The sequence below is a fragment of the Hippocampus comes genome, unplaced genomic scaffold, assembly GCF_001891065.2.
Source record: "Hippocampus comes isolate QL1 unplaced genomic scaffold, H_comes_QL1_v1.1 scaffold676, whole genome shotgun sequence".
Classification (NCBI taxonomy): domain Eukaryota; kingdom Metazoa; phylum Chordata; class Actinopteri; order Syngnathiformes; family Syngnathidae; genus Hippocampus; species Hippocampus comes.
Window position 1 is genome coordinate 191,610 of NW_017805988.1, and position 15,267 is coordinate 206,876.

General features: G+C 55.6%; 5 protein-coding genes across 11 annotated transcripts in view; 4 read left to right on the forward strand and 1 right to left on the reverse strand.

The window, feature by feature from the left end:
- pwwp2a (PWWP domain containing 2A) overlaps window positions 1-994 on the forward strand; it is a 5,566-nt gene extending 4,572 nt beyond the window's left edge. The window contains exon 4 of the mRNA XM_019891928.1: window positions 756-994. The gene's annotated coding sequence lies outside the window, so the exon portion shown is untranslated. The remainder of the gene's footprint in view (window positions 1-755) is intronic.
- Window positions 995-2,121: 1,127 nt separating this feature from the next.
- On the forward strand, window positions 2,122-8,258 carry slc23a1 (solute carrier family 23 member 1). Its single transcript, XM_019891931.1, has 15 exons — window positions 2,122-2,194; window positions 2,527-2,639; window positions 3,789-3,926; window positions 3,999-4,156; window positions 4,839-4,927; window positions 5,047-5,114; window positions 5,203-5,384; window positions 5,460-5,580; window positions 5,670-5,826; window positions 6,083-6,230; window positions 6,305-6,410; window positions 6,758-6,887; window positions 7,174-7,317; window positions 7,399-7,494; window positions 7,901-8,258. Exons 2-15 carry the CDS (start codon window positions 2,613-2,615, stop codon window positions 8,134-8,136), a joined length of 1,800 nt encoding a protein of 599 aa, XP_019747490.1. The 5' UTR covers window positions 2,122-2,194; window positions 2,527-2,612; the 3' UTR covers window positions 8,137-8,258.
- Window positions 8,259-9,061: 803 nt separating this feature from the next.
- mat2b (methionine adenosyltransferase 2 non-catalytic beta subunit methionine) lies at window positions 9,062-13,047 on the forward strand. Of its 7 annotated transcripts, none has more exons than XM_019891936.1 (8): window positions 9,335-9,478; window positions 9,509-9,587; window positions 10,203-10,397; window positions 11,089-11,203; window positions 11,329-11,481; window positions 11,574-11,776; window positions 12,396-12,509; window positions 12,620-13,047. In XM_019891936.1, the coding sequence occupies exons 2-8, from the start codon at window positions 9,537-9,539 to the stop codon at window positions 12,794-12,796; spliced, it is 1,008 nt and encodes a 335-aa protein (XP_019747495.1). In that variant the 5' UTR covers window positions 9,335-9,478; window positions 9,509-9,536; the 3' UTR covers window positions 12,797-13,047. The 7 variants fall into 7 exon arrangements, with proteins under 7 accessions (XP_019747496.1, XP_019747497.1, XP_019747495.1 ...); XM_019891933.1 differs by having other exon boundaries at window positions 9,336-9,478; window positions 10,200-10,397; XM_019891937.1 differs by lacking the exons at window positions 9,335-9,478; window positions 9,509-9,587 and adding an exon at window positions 9,062-9,168 and having other exon boundaries at window positions 10,200-10,397.
- A 489-nt stretch (window positions 13,048-13,536) lies between these two features.
- LOC109528880 (arf-GAP with Rho-GAP domain, ANK repeat and PH domain-containing protein 1) overlaps window positions 13,537-15,267 on the reverse strand; it is a 7,407-nt gene continuing 5,676 nt past the window's right edge. Inside the window, exons 20-26 of the mRNA XM_019891923.1 lie at window positions 15,033-15,234; window positions 14,901-14,946; window positions 14,615-14,817; window positions 14,303-14,515; window positions 14,018-14,123; window positions 13,676-13,817; window positions 13,537-13,603 (exon numbers count right to left, since the gene is read on the reverse strand). Of these exons, the coding sequence (XP_019747482.1) occupies window positions 13,547-13,603; window positions 13,676-13,817; window positions 14,018-14,123; window positions 14,303-14,515; window positions 14,615-14,817; window positions 14,901-14,946; window positions 15,033-15,234 (969 nt within the window). The 3' untranslated portion in view covers window positions 13,537-13,546. The remainder of the gene's footprint in view (window positions 13,604-13,675; window positions 13,818-14,017; window positions 14,124-14,302; window positions 14,516-14,614; window positions 14,818-14,900; window positions 14,947-15,032; window positions 15,235-15,267) is intronic.
- The window catches only part of LOC109528881 (platelet-derived growth factor receptor beta-like), a 16,927-nt gene continuing 15,720 nt past the window's right edge, over window positions 14,061-15,267 (forward strand). The window contains exon 1 of the mRNA XM_019891925.1: window positions 14,061-14,170. The gene's annotated coding sequence lies outside the window, so the exon portion shown is untranslated. The remainder of the gene's footprint in view (window positions 14,171-15,267) is intronic.

Here is a 15,267-nt window from a genome sequence, read left to right on the forward strand (position 1 = left end):
CCCCCGCTGCCCTCGCGGCGCCTCCCCCCCCCCCCAGCGCTCTCTGTCTCTCTCTTTTTTCCCCACCCCGCCTCTTTGTTCTCGGATTTTCTTACCTGCAAACAGAGTGTTTGGAAGCAAGCAGAGTGGGGAAAATACTGCCATGTTGGCATCGCCACATGAGCAGGCGGCCAAAGTCCAAGACGCAAAAAAAAAAAAAATAACGCGAGCCGCACGTGGCCGGCCGCGGTTGCACTTTGGCGCGAGGCGACGACGGCCTTTCCGGCCACTCGGCGATCCGCGGGTCCAAAACCCCCCCGAGAGAGCAACTCCGTGTTCGAAGCGAACTTCAAGTGCACTTGTGGCAAATCTGCTTGCTACTCGTACTCATGGTGACGTCAAAGTCACCAAGCCCTTCACTCGGACTGCCCCCTTGTTGTATTCGTCGTGTCCAATATTAGAGGCGGGGGAGGGGGGCAAAAGGTCAAACTACCAGTCGGACGTTTGTTCCACGAGTGCGTGCAATTTTTTTTTTTTACTCGTCAAGCCAACGATGTATCTCCTCCGCTGGAACTCGCCGCTTATCAAACGCTTTGACAGCTTGACTTAGTCGACGAGGCGTTTGTGCGCACCGGACTCGTCAGGTTTTGACATTTCGCCCTCGCCGATGTCCGCGCCACGAGCCGAGTGCGCGCTGCAACGCTTTTCCATCCGCCATCCGAGCGGCCTCACGTCAGAGTTTGTGGTGACATCATGTGACGTCTCTGTCGTTCCAGCTCCGCGTCCCTGAAGAGCTGCTGACGTCATCTGCGCCGCCGCCATCGGCCCGCCCGTGCCGAATCAAAGCGAATGAGTCTATTTATGGAGCCGATCGCCGACGTCGCCGCCCCTTTGGTCCGGGACGCTCGTCGAGCAGAGCACGCTGGCTTCCTCTTCTTCTTCTTCTTCTTCTTCTAATTCACGTTAGCTTCTCATAGGAAGAAGGATGAGCAAGGCAATAAAATATTGCACGTGGTGTCGCGTGTGATTGATTGGTGAATCCAGTTTCTGCTGCTAAAAGGCGCCAGTGGGATGTCACTCGCCAAATATCCATTCGGCATCATTACTTTCGACAGATGAGTACGGTCGTTATTTTGGTTGGTGTCAACAATGTTTGGGGGGCGGGGGGGGGGTCAGTGCTTCCCTGCCGAAAGGCCTTTGTTGAAATAAAAACGGAAAATCTCGCGTGAAGATACAACGAAGCTGACGATTAATGTCATCGCACAACTATTCGGATCATCAATCGATCGTCTTTGTGGAACGATTGTCCAAATTCGTTGGAATGTCGGCCTCTCGACAGGAAATATTGGCCGATTTCCGTCGTCCATCGATGAAAGCCGACCGATGGTTTGATTGCTCTCTGCGTTGGGGAAACGATCAACGGTCTTGCTCGATTCTCGGACGGGCGTCTTTGATCGGCGCGAAGTGATGTTTGGAGCGTTTTGGGATTGGAAAACCTGACACCTGCGGCGACCAAGGAGGAAATGCGCGCTTGCGCCGCATTGCGCAGCTTTCTGTCCAGGAGGTCTTGCGTTGTGTGTTTTGTTCGTCACAAATGGCAAAGAACGCCGCAGCTCGGAACAAGATGAAGACCCCCGTGCGCGCCGAGGCCCGTGATGACGACACGCTCGCTCGTGGCAGGAGAAAAGGTAAAAAGGGCGTTCCCCTATACGTTACGCCCCCCCCCACTCCCCTTGTAATCACCCAGTGAGAGGCGACATTTTAAAGGTGGCACCGTGAAGAGTTTTGCTGTTGTGGTGATGGCAGTCTGTCAAAATCCCCAACTGGACCCAAAGTGAGCGTCGGCTCCCTCTCGCAGGCAGGCAGGCAACATCTCAGTCCGAACCTTTGGCTGACCGGCTCGGGACCTGAGACGATTCGGTCCACAACCTCAAGCAGACTCAAGACGAGTGCAATTGCCGACCCCAATTTCCGGATTCACCGGAAGCACGGGGGACTCGTATGAGTCAATGGACAGACGCCAGGCGGCGCTGTCATCGTAAACACCGCCGACTTGGAGGATTTGCTTCACCGGCTGCAGTCGGACGAGTCAGCACCTTTCAGCACAGCTGACCGCAACGTTTTGGATCACTGACTTGAATAGACTGTACCGCTTCGCTGTCGCCATCTGGCGGCGGTGGTTCGAAGCGCACTCGTCTCTCAAGAGCCCAAAGAGGCAAGCAAACGACAGCTCACACTACCACCCCCCCCCCAAAAAAAAATGTTGCAAATCCCAACATGGAGGCGAAACAAAAAACACAACGGGTTTGGACCGATGTCCTTGTCATTTTCTGTTTCGTATAGGAAGTCCGATTTTTATTGGGGGATGCCAAAAGATTGAATTTGAAGGCCGGCCGCCTTTCCCAGGCCTCCATTGGCGCGATTACGGAAGCGGCTTCGGTGTCCTCTTGAAAACGTGAACGCGTGCAGCGGCCTAATGGCTAATAGTGTAATCATTGATGAGGCGACGCTCCTAAAGTAATTGATTTATCGCTCTGTGTTTTTCAGGTGAAAGTCCACGAAGATTATGGCTCGATTGTTTCGCCTCAGCCGGGCCGAGACGCGGAACGCTTTTGTTTCTTTCCCGCATCAACATGGCTGCCGGTCAAGACGACTGCAAGGTAAAGGGCATTATTGATCTTAAGTGGAAACTATAAAAACAAGTATTCACACAAAATCGAAGGAGGGGCCGGAGGGGGGGGGGGACCAGTATAGTGGAAAAACTCAATCGACTCCTGTACTTAAAAGTAAGTGAAAATACAGACTATGAAATGGACTCAAGCACAAAAAGAATTTTGTCCAATATCTGTTTTGATAACTTGTCACAAAACTCTATGCAAATGACTTAACATGTTTTACAATCTTACACAGTCCTCGTAGGATGAAAAAAAAAATCATGTTGCCTTACACGAGTTTAGCAGCTTGCTAGCATTAGCTCAACTTCCATGCTATTAAATCGCGTTCCCATATTGTTGTCAAGTGAAAGTAAAAGTGGAAAGAAAAAAAGCTCATGAGCTGCTCATGAGCACGACCGAAAAACGACACCTTAGCCGTATGGGTTGAGGTTTTGCGCTCCCCTTACGAGGTTCAATGAGGAGGGGAGCAGCAGCGTTTTGGACCAACCGGAGACGCTTGAGGGAGGACTGGATGACTCCAAAATAACGGAGCCCAGATGGAACGGAGGCACGGCTTACTGTTTCGAAATGCCCCCTCCGTGTCATCACCTGCTCAGGCTGAAACAAGCGCCACTTGGACCAAGTCCAAAGTACAAATAATTGCTTTTATAGCGTCGGGAGAAAAGTGTTGCAAATGCAAAAACATTTTGTGACAAGCGGGGCAGATTGACCTCTGCTTGCTGTGGGTTGTGCATCTGATATTTGCTCCACGTACAGCACGTTGGTTGATTTCAAGCGCTCAAGAAGTACACTTGAGTTGAGTCGCGTTCATGTCGGAAAAAGATCAACTCCAGTGCGGCGATCTGATCAAATTTCACCGGACCACTTAGTCGCCCGCCACCACTGTGGATGAACAACCTCCGTGCTCGCGCGACCGAAATGAAAGCGCGGTGGCACCGCGTTGATGGAGGCGGTTCAAAGGCGGTTCACCCGGCTACAGGCCGCCCTCTACAGGCGCTTGTCATGAACTGCGGGGTCAGGGGACGCTTGACTGGGGTCACCGTGACAAGTGTATCTGCGCAGATTTCAAGAAAATATTTGGCGCGTGGGGGGAGTGCAAATGAGCAGCAGAAACGGGACGTTTGTTCCGTGCAGAGTCAGGATGACGTCCCGAGGGGGCGCGGCAGCGAGTCGACCAAAGAGCCGATCGGAGAGCAGAAGTTGGGCTCGGACATGATTTACACCATCGAGGACGTCCCACCTTGGTACTTGTGCATCCTGCTCGGCCTGCAGGTAGGCCGCAAAGGTCCGCCGTCGCCGTCGCGCGGCGAAGCGGCCGCCGTCTGGTCCCTCCCCTGTGCGCAGCACTACCTGACCTGCTTCAGCGGCACCGTGGCCGTCCCCTTCTTGCTGGCCGAGGCCATGTGCGTGGGCCGGGACCAGAACACCATCAGCCAGCTCATCGGGACCATTTTCACCACCGTCGGAATCACCACGCTCATCCAGACCACCCTGGGAGTCAGGTGAGCGCCGGCGGTTGGCCCCCCAATTCCAAACAAGTCCGCGGTCGTCGGTGATATTTCGCCCTTTCTTGGTGATGGGCGAAGGGAGGTCAGCTGAGTCAAAAGATTGTCGCCGGGCGAGGGCGAAACCGACCTCGATCCAAATTGTCACGCGTTCACTCGACCGTCGCGCTCGAACCTTCGGTAGGCGGAGCTTACGGAGCTCGAGCGAGCTTCCCTTGCTGGCAGGGTCGCCACAACACTTTCTGGCAAAGGCAACCCCTCCCCGTGTGACTTAAAAAACAAAACATTTCGAACACGACGGCAACCCGGCGGGCGGTTGTGTTGAAGGAGTTGGAGTGAGGGTTACAATTCTTGAAGGTGCCTGAATGCCAGAGCACCAGCGAGTTGATGGCAAGGAAGGCGAATGAGCAGAAGCAGAAGCGAACGCTTGCGCCGATAGCCAAGATGACAAGTGCCGAAATAGACGACGACGTCATTGATCGCTCCGACGCGACTCCCGAAAGCGTCGGAACAGCGTTGGGAGCGAGTCGCGACTCTTCGGAGCGCTCGCAGGACGGCCCGAGCGGTTCCGTGAGGGGGAAAGGCGAAGCTTGTGAGAGCACGCGGGAAAAGTTGCGATGGCGCGCAGCGGAAATCTTGCTAGCTGATTGTGGCCGTTGTTGTTGTTGTTGTTGTGTAGACTTCCTCTCTTTCAAGCCTCCGCGCTGGCCTTCCTCATTCCTGCGCAGGCCATCCTCGGCTTGGAGCGATGGGCCTGCCCCAGCCAGGGTGAGCGCAAACCGCACTGCCTGTCTTTGTGTGTGCTTGGGGGGGGGTAACATGTCCGGGGCTATCTCTGTGCTTGCTCACCTTTTTTTGTGTGTGCGCGCGTGCCTGCCTGTTGACAGAGGAGATTTACGGCAACTGGACCCTTCCGTTGGACACGTCGCACGTTTGGCAGCCTCGCATCAGAGAGGTCCGTCCGTCCGTCCGTCCGTCCGTCCGTCCGTCTTGGCGTTTTTGGGAGCGATTGACGGGAACGGTCACGTGCGTGTGCGCGCCAGATCCAGGGCGCCATCATGGTGTCGAGCACGGTGGAGGTGGCCATCGGTCTGCTGGGGCTGCCGGGCATCCTGCTGGAGTACATCGGGCCGCTGACCGTCACGCCCACCGTGTCGCTCATCGGCCTGTCCGTCTTCAACACGGCCGGCGAGCGGGCCGGATCGCACTGGGGCTTCTCGGCGCTGTGAGAGCCGCCCGCCCGCTTTGCGCCGGCGCCGAGCCCGCGTTCGCGCTGACCGGCGTGTTTGCGGCCGTCCAGGTGCATCCTCCTGATCGTGCTGTTCGCTCAGTACCTGCGGACCACCTCGCTCCCGTTTCCCGTCTGCAGCAGGAAGAAAGGGCTGCGGCTGAGCCGGGTTCACGTCTTCAAGATGTTCCCCGTAAAGGACGACTCGGCCTCGCCGCGAGCGTTCGCCGCCGCCGCCGCCGCCGCCGCCGCCTTTCCCACAAATGCTTGTTTTGCGCTCAGATCATCCTGGCCATCGTGCTGGTGTGGCTGCTGTGTTACGTCTTCACCCTCGGCGACCTTCTGCCCAGCGACCCGCGACGCTACGGCCACAAGGCGCGCACCGACGCCCGCGGGGACATCATGACCTCCGCCCCCTGGTTCAGGGTGCCTTACCCCTGTGAGATCAATCGCCGCTCGTCATCGACCTCGCCATCTCGCCGTGCCGTGCCGCACCGGACCGCTATGCTAGCCCCCTTCAATTCACCGAATCACGTGACCGACTCGCCACCGTTCTCCCAACACCTCTCGACTGCATCCACCTTTCTGTCGCTGTCTCCACAAGTGAAGCGTTTGAAGGGAACTCCCATTTTAAAAAAAAATATTTCTATATATATATTTTTTTGGTAACACGTGACAATGCGCCGCTACTCCAGGCCAGTGGGGGGTGCCGATGGTGACGTTGGCGGGGGTGCTGGGCATGTTCAGCGCTACCCTGGCGGGCATCGTGGAGTCCATCGGCGACTACTACGCCTGCGCTCGCCTCGCGGGGGCGTCGCCGCCTCCGGTGCACGCCATCAACAGGTGAGACGGCACCTTCAAGCGTTGGAGCGCGCCGGCGCTGACGTCCTTTTGCCATCCTTCCATCCTTCCCGCAGAGGAATCTTCACGGAGGGCGTGTGCTGCATCATCGCCGGACTCCTGGGCACCGGCAATGGATCCACGTCCTCCAGCCCCAACATTGGCGTGCTCGCCATCACCAAGGTACTCACTCACTCGGTCGCTGCGGTGGGACTGAAAATGAGTCTTCTCGCCAGCTCCACTAGAGGGCGCTACCAGACTTGTTATTAAAGATGACCGCGACGATTCAAGGCAGCTGGAGTGCTTGGGACGGTCCATTGTTGTTGCTCCTTGAATCAGTGCAAAAAAAAAAAAACAAATTCTCAAAACTTCAAAAACATTTTCGCTCCCATTTCATGTGATTTTCGCAGCGTCGTTTGCCGGAGGCTTTTTCTTTTTTTCTTTGGCGAAGCATTTTCCTGCGGGTTTATTTTTTTTCAATTGCAGTTGGAGTGACGGTGTTGGTTTTGGTTCACTCACTCTCGTGGCAGGTGGGCAGCCGCCGTGTGGTTCAGTACGGCGCCGCCATCATGTTGCTGCTGGGCTGCGTGGGAAAGTTCACGGCTCTGTTCGCGTCGCTGCCGGATCCCATCCTGGGGGGGATGTTCTGCACGCTCTTTGGTGAAAGTCGCCCCTCACGTTCGCTCACCCGCGTTCAATAGTCACTGTGCCATTTTGTAGCGTGGCCGGGGAAAAGTGAGTCCGCTGTCCTTGCCTCGGAATTGGCCACGATGCGATGAGCGTTTCGAGTTCAGGTCGCCCTTTTTAAGAGAAAAAAGAACCAAGCGGGCGGGGTCAAGGATTCGTCCGGATGTTATAGGCCCGCTATGGTTGTCGCTCGGGCTTTTGAATGGACCTTTTCGAAAAGAAGTCAGCCACGGCTGAGCTGTTTGTCGATTTGCGTCAGGCATGATCACGGCGGTGGGCCTGTCCAACCTGCAGCTGGTGGACCTCAACTCGTCCCGCAATCTCTTTGTGCTGGGCTTCTCCATGTTCTTCGGCCTCACGCTGCCCGCCTACCTGGACGCGCACCCCAAATGCATCGAGACGGGTGCGTGCGCGCCGCCGACGCCGCCCGCGCGGCCACGCGTGTGTGTGCGCGCGTGACCCACGAGCTGTCGTGCGCCCGCAGGTGTGGAGGAGCTCAATCAGATCCTGACGGTTCTGCTGTCCACCGAGATGTTTGTCGGCGGCTTCCTGGCCTTCTGCCTGGACAACACCGTGCCAGGTCAGCCCGGGTTCTTCTTACAATCGCCGCACCAACCCCAATGATTCCGTGAGAGCGAAAGCCCGGACCGGTGGGCCGGCGGACCGCCTCGAGCCGGCATCGGCCGACTCTTCTCGCATTCCCTGGCGCCCTTGCTCCGCACCCGGCCAGGCCCCGCACGCTCGGACGTGTGAGGACAGGCAGTGAGAATGAGTGCGGCTCAAACGGTCGCTTTGGAATCCAAATTCCATTTTTATCGGCGGAGTCGATGCGACGGCCCAAACGAGGAACGATTCTCCCCAAAATATTTGCTAGCCTGCGCATGTCCTCGCTGTCGCCGCGGTCATGACGGCGTCGTTGCCGCGACGAGGTCGGCAGCGCCACGACGCTCGGGCGTGATGACCGTGCCGACGGCTTTTCTGTTCAGGCTCGAGGGAGGAGCGCGGGCTGCTGCAGTGGAGCGCTTTGACGTCCTCGTCGCTCTCGTCGCCCTCGTACGACTTTCCCGTGGGGATGGCTCTGGTGCGACGCGCCCGCTGGCTCAGAAGACTCCCCATTAGTCCGACCTTCAAGGGGTGGAGCTCCGGCCAAGATTCGCCCTCCGAAGGGGAGGTGGCGCCGCAACTTGGACGGGAAGATGCGGACGTGTCCACCCAAGTGTAACTTGTGTTTGCGTACGTGTGCATTGTGCAGTTGGATTTTTGTGCCGCGCGCTCACAGCCAAGGAGAGGTGGAGGCGTATTTTCATTCTCACCAGACCTTCATTCATTTTCAGCAAAAAAAAATTGGTGTGAAAACCGACTTTTGTCTCACATAACACCCGCTGTGTCATGTGATACTGGAGTTTTTGAAGCCTCTGTATCACCCTTGTCATTTTTTTGTCTTGAAAAGACAGATTTATACTGTGAAATATGTACATTTTACTGCAAGATGTTTTTTTTTTCTTTCCCAGGAGGACCAATAAAGGCTCCGGTGTGATAGAAATGACATTTTCAAGCCAATAATTTCATGGCTCGGAATTCACAGAGTGAACTGTCATTATTTTTTTCGGAACTTCAATTTATTAAGAATCAGTGCTGGAAGCAGCATTTAGTTTGCTTGCTGCTAATACAAGTTAATCAGAAGTTTCTGTCACTTAAGTTTTGAAAAGCGTTGAATATGTTAAATGCTTTTTTGGGGGGGGCCCTACTTCATAGAAATGAGTTTGTTGTTTGAATCTCAACCCAAATCGAGACTTTTCTCCCCTTTCAACAGATAACGTAAGCATTTGTTTTTTTTACCAAAGCCCTTTTTAACAAATTGTCCATTGTTATTCAATATTAATCCACGTGCGATTTTTTCCATAAATTTGGTGCTAAACAAAACACCACCTCAAATAATGTCGCAGATATGTTTTTCCTGATTTAACACCAACTGAAATTGTGATTTTGTCAAAATCCGCAACAAGTAAAAATGTACTGTTTTCGTTTATCGCCTGCTGGCGGCGGTAGTGAGACGATTCGTGAAGAATTGAACCAAGAATACCAACGAAGAAATACAGCGGCGTTTGTGTGTTGCAGTTGAGAGATGCGGCTTTCGCTTTAAGCCCATGATTTTTTTTTTTTTTTACTGAGTTCTGGTGGCTTCTACTGGGCCTTCCGGTGTCGCTAACCGCTGTCGGGACAGATGCCAGGATTCGAATCGGAACAACTTGAGGTGAATTGTTACGTTCATTTTCAATTCTTATTCTTATTTATTTGTAACACGCCATAACTGCTTAGCTAAGATAGAACTTACAAATAACAGTGTCCCCACAAACGAGTATATTTATTATTTTTGTTTGTTTGTTTTGGTTTTTTTTGAAGGGGGCGGGGGGAACCGTCTTAGTCGTAAAGCGTTTTACCAAATCGGCGTCCGGTTTACGGCAGTGAGTTGATCCTTCAATCCGGAAGTGGCGCGCAGGTGAAGTCGGCGTCTTGCAAATCAGAGAATAAACGCAAACGTTGCCATTTGATCATCTCTGGAAATCGCGAGGGTCTGACCACGCGTCCGAGAAGTGATATTAAGCGTATTCGACAACAAATATGAACCACTTGACGATTGACTTCAGGCCGGGGCACGTGAAGCTGCTGCAGGTAAACTCGGAAGCAATGACCAGAGATGTGCGTAATATTTCAAAGATTCGTTGATTGCCACGAGAGCAGCATGATCAGGCAGGTCGTTTCAAGACTCTCCCGGTCACGTGAGTGCCATTTTTCCTGTGACAAATGTAGAGCAAGTTGGGACCGTGTGAAAATCACTGCGGCGATTTCTGGCCAACGTCTCGATGCTGACCAAGTTTCAAACTCGCACAACTTTCTTCATCTTTCTCCTATTTTCAAAAGACTCACCGGTCACCTTGGTAAACACACATACAGTTCTGTTCATGATTTCTTATTCGTTCGCTGATGAAGTAAATCCAGTCACGATGCGAAAACAACGGCCAAATTCAGCCCTTAGAAAAATCACAATGCAATAGGAAAGTAGGGCATCATAGTGACCTCATTTTCATGATGGGGGAACGTGTGTGTGTGTGTGTGTGTGTGTGTGTGTGTGTGTGTGTGTGTGTGTGTGTGTGTGCGCGTGTGTGTGAGAGAGAGAGAGAGACTGGTGTGCGTGAGACGTGTATTTTATTTGATATATTTTTTGCACTTAAATTGCTCAAAGGGTTGAGGTCTGGTCTGGACAATCACAATGCATTTGCGCAGCAGGAGGACCCTCCGGCGGGGGGTCGCCGCGTCCTGGTGACGGGGGCCAGCGGTCTCCTGGGCCGGGCTGTCCTCAAGGAGTTCCAGAAGCGCGGCTGCGCCGTGACGGGGACGGCGTACCGCAGGGCCGGCCCGTGCCTCCTTCGCTGCGACCTCACCGATGAGGATGCCGTCAAGACGCTCATGAGTCAGTGCAAGGTAACGGGCCCGCGCGCGCCGCTCACGCAACTTTTGGGGTATAAATTCAAAATAAATAAATAAAATAACCCCCACCCCCCACCTACAGTGGTGCAATGAAGGTTGTGTCATGCGCTCACGTGTGGGGAAGGAGAGCCCCAGTTGTTGTTTATTCAACGGACAGCTCCAAAATGACAAATGAGTGTGACAGGCCACAACTTGGAGCTCCATCAAGACAACCTCATCGGGAAACAAACGGGAAGTAGGAGCCAACCAAAGTCAAACCAGTCAATGATATTTTGCGATGAGCAAGACTAAGACGAGTGCAGGGAGCGACCAAAATGGAAGCCGCGAATGGTGATCGACGACTCGTGAGAAAACCTGCCAAAATAAAAGCACGAACGGGAGCCCGTTGGGACGTCGGAGGCGACCAAAAAGAAAGCGGTACGCGGTGGTTTGTGACATGCGAAAATGGGAGTCGAGCGGGAAGCAGGAGCCTTCCAAAGTCAAAGAGGCACGAGCGAGCCTTTCTGAAACCAAAAGTGTTTGATTGCGTGACTCGTTCTTCTGTGGAACCCTCGCCATGGCAAAAAGGACCAAAGGGCCAAGAAAAAGCCAAACAAGCGCAGTCCTTTGGTACGACAATGCCAGCTTGATGCAGCGTGTGTGGTGTGTGTGTGTGTGTGTGTGTGTGTCCGTGCGCGTGGCACAGCCTCACGTGGTGGTCCACTGCGCAGCGGAGCGTCGCCCGGACGTGGTGGAGCGCCACCCGGAGGCGGCGGAAAACATCAACGTGCACGCCACCGCCATCCTCGCCAGGGAGGCCGGTGAGTCGGCCACGCGTGCTCGATGGCGCCGGTGCGAGATTGATGTGACCGCTGCGCGTGGCGCCCGAGACACGTGATGTTTTGTGACGGGGCGCGCCCGCCCGGCCGGGTGGCTCTTTTGTTAGCGTGTTGCGGCGCATTCCTCCTGTACATGAGCAGCGACTACGTGTTCGACGGCCGGCGTCCGCCTTACGGCCAAGACGACGCCCCGAGCCCCGTCAACGCCTACGGACGCAGCAAGATGGAAGGAGAGCGCCAAACGCTGCGATACTGCACACGTCAGTCCCGCGCGCCGTCGGGCCACGGGCCGACGCCCGCGCCTCTCGTCCGTCAGGCGGGGGGGCCAACGTGCTCGCCTCTCGTCCGGCAGGCTCGGCGGTTCTGCGCGTTCCCGTCCTGTTCGGCGAGGTGGAGTCTGTGAGCGAGAGCGCCGTGACGGCGCTGTGGCCCAAAGTCCTGCGGGGGGCGACGGCGGGCGAGACCTGCGCCCTGGACCACTGCCAGCAGCGCTTCCCCACGCACACGCAAGACGTCGCCGCTGTCTGCTGGAACATCTGCCGCGCCGCCGCTCGGGTATGCCCTCCTCCTCCTCCTCCTTCTCCATCTTCTTCGTCTCCTCTGTTGCAATATCTGCCACTCAAGGACAGTTTGATGACTCCACCGTATGCTCGTACATCTTCATGGTTGCCCCGCAGAGTACACGATTCTATCCCAAAAATCCCTATCTGTGTGCGTGTATATTTGCTCGCGTGTCTGCCACTCGGTTCTTCTCAATACTTCTGAACAAGCGTCAGTTGGATCATCGCCACTTTGCCACTTGGGTGCACTTTGGTTCTTATTCGTGGGGGTGGGGGGGAGGGGAGAGCAAGAAAGCTGCCACCCGGGTACATGTTTGCTTTTCCTCAATATTGATCTGCTTTTTGTCTTGAAATGATCGTCTTCCTCTTATTTCTGTCTGTATTGATATGGAAAGGTCGGCCATTTTGTTTTCAGGTGGCTATGAAGAGCCGCCCCCGCGCCGCCTTCTCAATCGTTCTTCCTAATTGTAGGACGCGGGCGTCGCCGCCGCGCTTCTTTTTGGCGATGAGGATCCCGAAGCATCGCCGGGAACGCGCGTCCGGCCGTGCCGGCGGCGGTCGGGAATGATTGTTGCGATCCCTTCGTTACTGTTCGTGCCGGTTTGTGTGTGTAGGACGATTCCATCCGAGGAATCTTCCATTACTCCGCGAAGGAGCAGATGACCAAATACGAGATGGCGCTCGCCATGGCCCGGGCCTTCAACCTTCCGTCCGATCATCTCATCCCGGTATGCGATTGGTCGCTCGCACTCTGAGCGGGGGAGTCACGTTGGGTTCTGAATTTTGTTGTTGTTGTTGTTTTTCTCGCCGCCAACCAACCCGTCCACCCCGCCGGCAGCTGACGGAGCAGCCGGCGGGGGTGGCCGCCGCGCGACCGCTGAACCCTCGCCTGGACTGTTCCCGTCTGGAGGTGCTGGGCCTCGGCGTGGAGCCGCGAGCGTTCGCCTCCGCCGTCTGCGACTGTCTGTGGCCTTTCACCCCCGACAAACGCTGGAGGCAGACCGTCTTCCACTGAGCGCCGCCGTGTGCGCTCGCCTCGTCCTCCTCGCAATGACGACGACGCGACGCGTGCTTTTGGAGCATCCTTTCTTGATGCAAAGACCAGTTCGAAAAAAATAAAAGAAAAGCTCACTTTTTGGAGTTACTTTGGAGAAAAAGGTGGACATAAAAAAAAAACAAAAGGATGAGGCTAATTTAATAAAAAGTGGATTTTCACAAGAGTGAAAAAATGGGGTCTTTTTTTTGACAAAACAAATCCCCCCTCCCTCATCCAAATGTTTTTTCAGAAAATCTACTTTTCTTTTTTTCTTCTCAAATATATCCCAAGTTCTCTCTTCAAAATAGGCATTGCGTTACAGAAAAGTACATTTTTAGAGAAAAAAATTGGAGGGAGGTTTCAAATGGGGAATAAAAATGAATTATGAGCGTATTATGTGTCAAAACGAGCATTCTGCGGGGAGTCCTTTTGAGAACAGCCGTTCCCCCAAAAGTCGAACGTTGTGGAAGAAACAAAAGAGTCTTTTCAAGGAACGAAATTGTGGCTTATTGAGAAAGGCAGAAAATGGAATGTAAGCCCGCTCAAAGCAAACGCTCCCGAATGTCCTCGTGGGGGCGGGACCATCCTGAGCTATGAAGCTTGAGTTGTTCCCCAGCAGAGGGCGCCGAGCGAGACGGCCTGTGCGTGCGCCTTGCAGACCGAGTCCGTCACCGACCCGACCTTTGGCCTTGTCTTGCTCAGCAACGTGTCTCTTCTTGTTCCAGTTGTTCAGAGGACGGTGATCTCCTCCTCCTCCTCCTCCTCCTCCTCCAACTCCTCGTGCGTCTGCAAAGCGTCCCGACGCACCGGTGAGTTTTCCCGCTGGCGGCGCAAACGCGCGCCTCTCGCGTCACCTACCAGGAAGAGCCGCGGGTGGTACAGGACCAACTCGCGGGTGAGCTTGAGCAGGTCGCCGTTCAGACTGTGGAAGAGTGACGGAACCAGAACCAGCGCCAGGTTGTGTGCCGACATCTTGTTGACCTGAGAGAACGTCTGGACCCTGACGACAAAGCGACACCGCCAGCGGCCCCGTGTGACGGCAGGTGCGCACCGGCAGAAAAAAAAACATTTTCACTTTTCCGTCGGGTGAACGAAACCTTGTCAGTTGAAACAAGCGAGCGTTTGTGAGGCAATTCTGCCTTTTCCGTCTACTTGCATGCAGGAGGTCATCCCGAATGATGTTCCTCCACGCTGACTCACATGTGGAAGTGTCCAAACAAGGCATTGAGCGTGACTCGCTTGGCGGAGGGCAGCTGCCGGAGCAGGCGTCGGTAGGCGGAGAACCTGGCGCGCTCATCTGAAATGGCTTCACACACAAAAGTACGACCACTGGCACGACGTTCGCAAGTCCAGGTACCGCCGTACGCCGGGATTAACCCCCCCCCCCCCAAGTCGCTCGGTGCCGTACACGGGTGAATGCGAAAACCGGGGGAAAAAATAATAATAATAATCGTGATGAAGCGGCGGCCACGCCGTCCTACCCACCGGCGGCGCGCATCCAGTCCTTGCGGTCGCTCTCGGGAAAGAGTTGCCCTTCCTGTTGCCGGATGTACCGCTTGAGGGCGGCGGCGGCGTCCAGCGCGCCCTGTTCGTCCGACTCCAGCGGGGCGGAAGACGGCGATCTCAGCAGGGCCTCCACCAGCTGGGACACTTTGGAGGCCAGGCCGCAGCGCCGGTAAACGCCCTCCACCTTCAGACCTGAACGTCGGCAGGACGCGCGAGAAGGAAGACGAGGACGTGAAGGCGCCCGTCGAAGACAAAGCCCGCGGGAAGGAGAAGAAGGGGGGGAGTCAGGACCGTAGCTCTTGACGTGTTGGATGCATCGCTGGACGGCGAGCGGCACCGAGTCCGTCTCCTTGAGGTCGCTCGGCGGATACGGGTACGGGGTCGGGTCGGAGCGGACGGGAGATTCCCCGGCGTCCGCAGCGCCCAAAGCGCCCTGCAGGAGGCGGTACCATCTGCCGCAGCTCTCGTGCTCGTCAAAGTGCAGCGACACGCGCCTGCGCGCACACGCCACAGCGACACGCGTCACCTGACCGACGGCGGCCCCGCGCGACGAGCGGCGGCGTGCCCCACCACCGACCTGTGCCCGAGGACCACGGTGACGAGGTCTTCCGACGGGTCCATTTCTGAAGAAAGGCGGAGCGGCACCAACGTTCCTTTGAGTGCGGCTCGTCGCGTTCGGATGGAGCGTCGATCCCGAGGGGAGGCTTACCGTGGTGACTGAGCGCGCTCAGCTCCATCTTCAAGGTGTGCTTGGCGTCTCGGCGAACGCGATGGACGCTGACGCCGCCGTCCCACAGCAGCAGCCAGGCCTCCGAGTTGTCCGAGGCGCCGCCGTCTTCCAGCACGCGCACTTTGCTCACCCCCACCGCTCCGCACACCTCGGCGTACGACACGCCGGCCGGGAGGATCACCTGGAAAACGGCTCACGTCACCAGTCTGGTCGG

Bases quoted from the DNA above. Each gene is read 5' to 3' on its own strand.
- slc23a1 (XM_019891931.1), top strand. From the start codon at position 2,613: ATGGCTGCCGGTCAAGACGACTGCAAG. The intron at 4,157-4,838 runs GTGAGCGCCGGC...GTTGTTGTGTAG, and splicing joins CAGACCACCCTGGGAGTCAG to ACTTCCTCTCTTTCAAGCCT. The intron at 6,231-6,304 runs GTGAGACGGCAC...TCCTTCCCGCAG, and splicing joins CCGGTGCACGCCATCAACAG to AGGAATCTTCACGGAGGGCG.
- mat2b (XM_019891932.1), top strand. From the start codon at position 9,537: ATGAACCACTTGACGATTGACTTCAGGCCGGGGCACGTGAAGCTGCTG. The intron at 11,482-11,573 runs GTCAGTCCCGCG...CTCGTCCGGCAG, and splicing joins AACGCTGCGATACTGCACAC to GCTCGGCGGTTCTGCGCGTT. The intron at 12,510-12,619 runs GTATGCGATTGG...CCCCGCCGGCAG, and splicing joins CGTCCGATCATCTCATCCCG to CTGACGGAGCAGCCGGCGGG.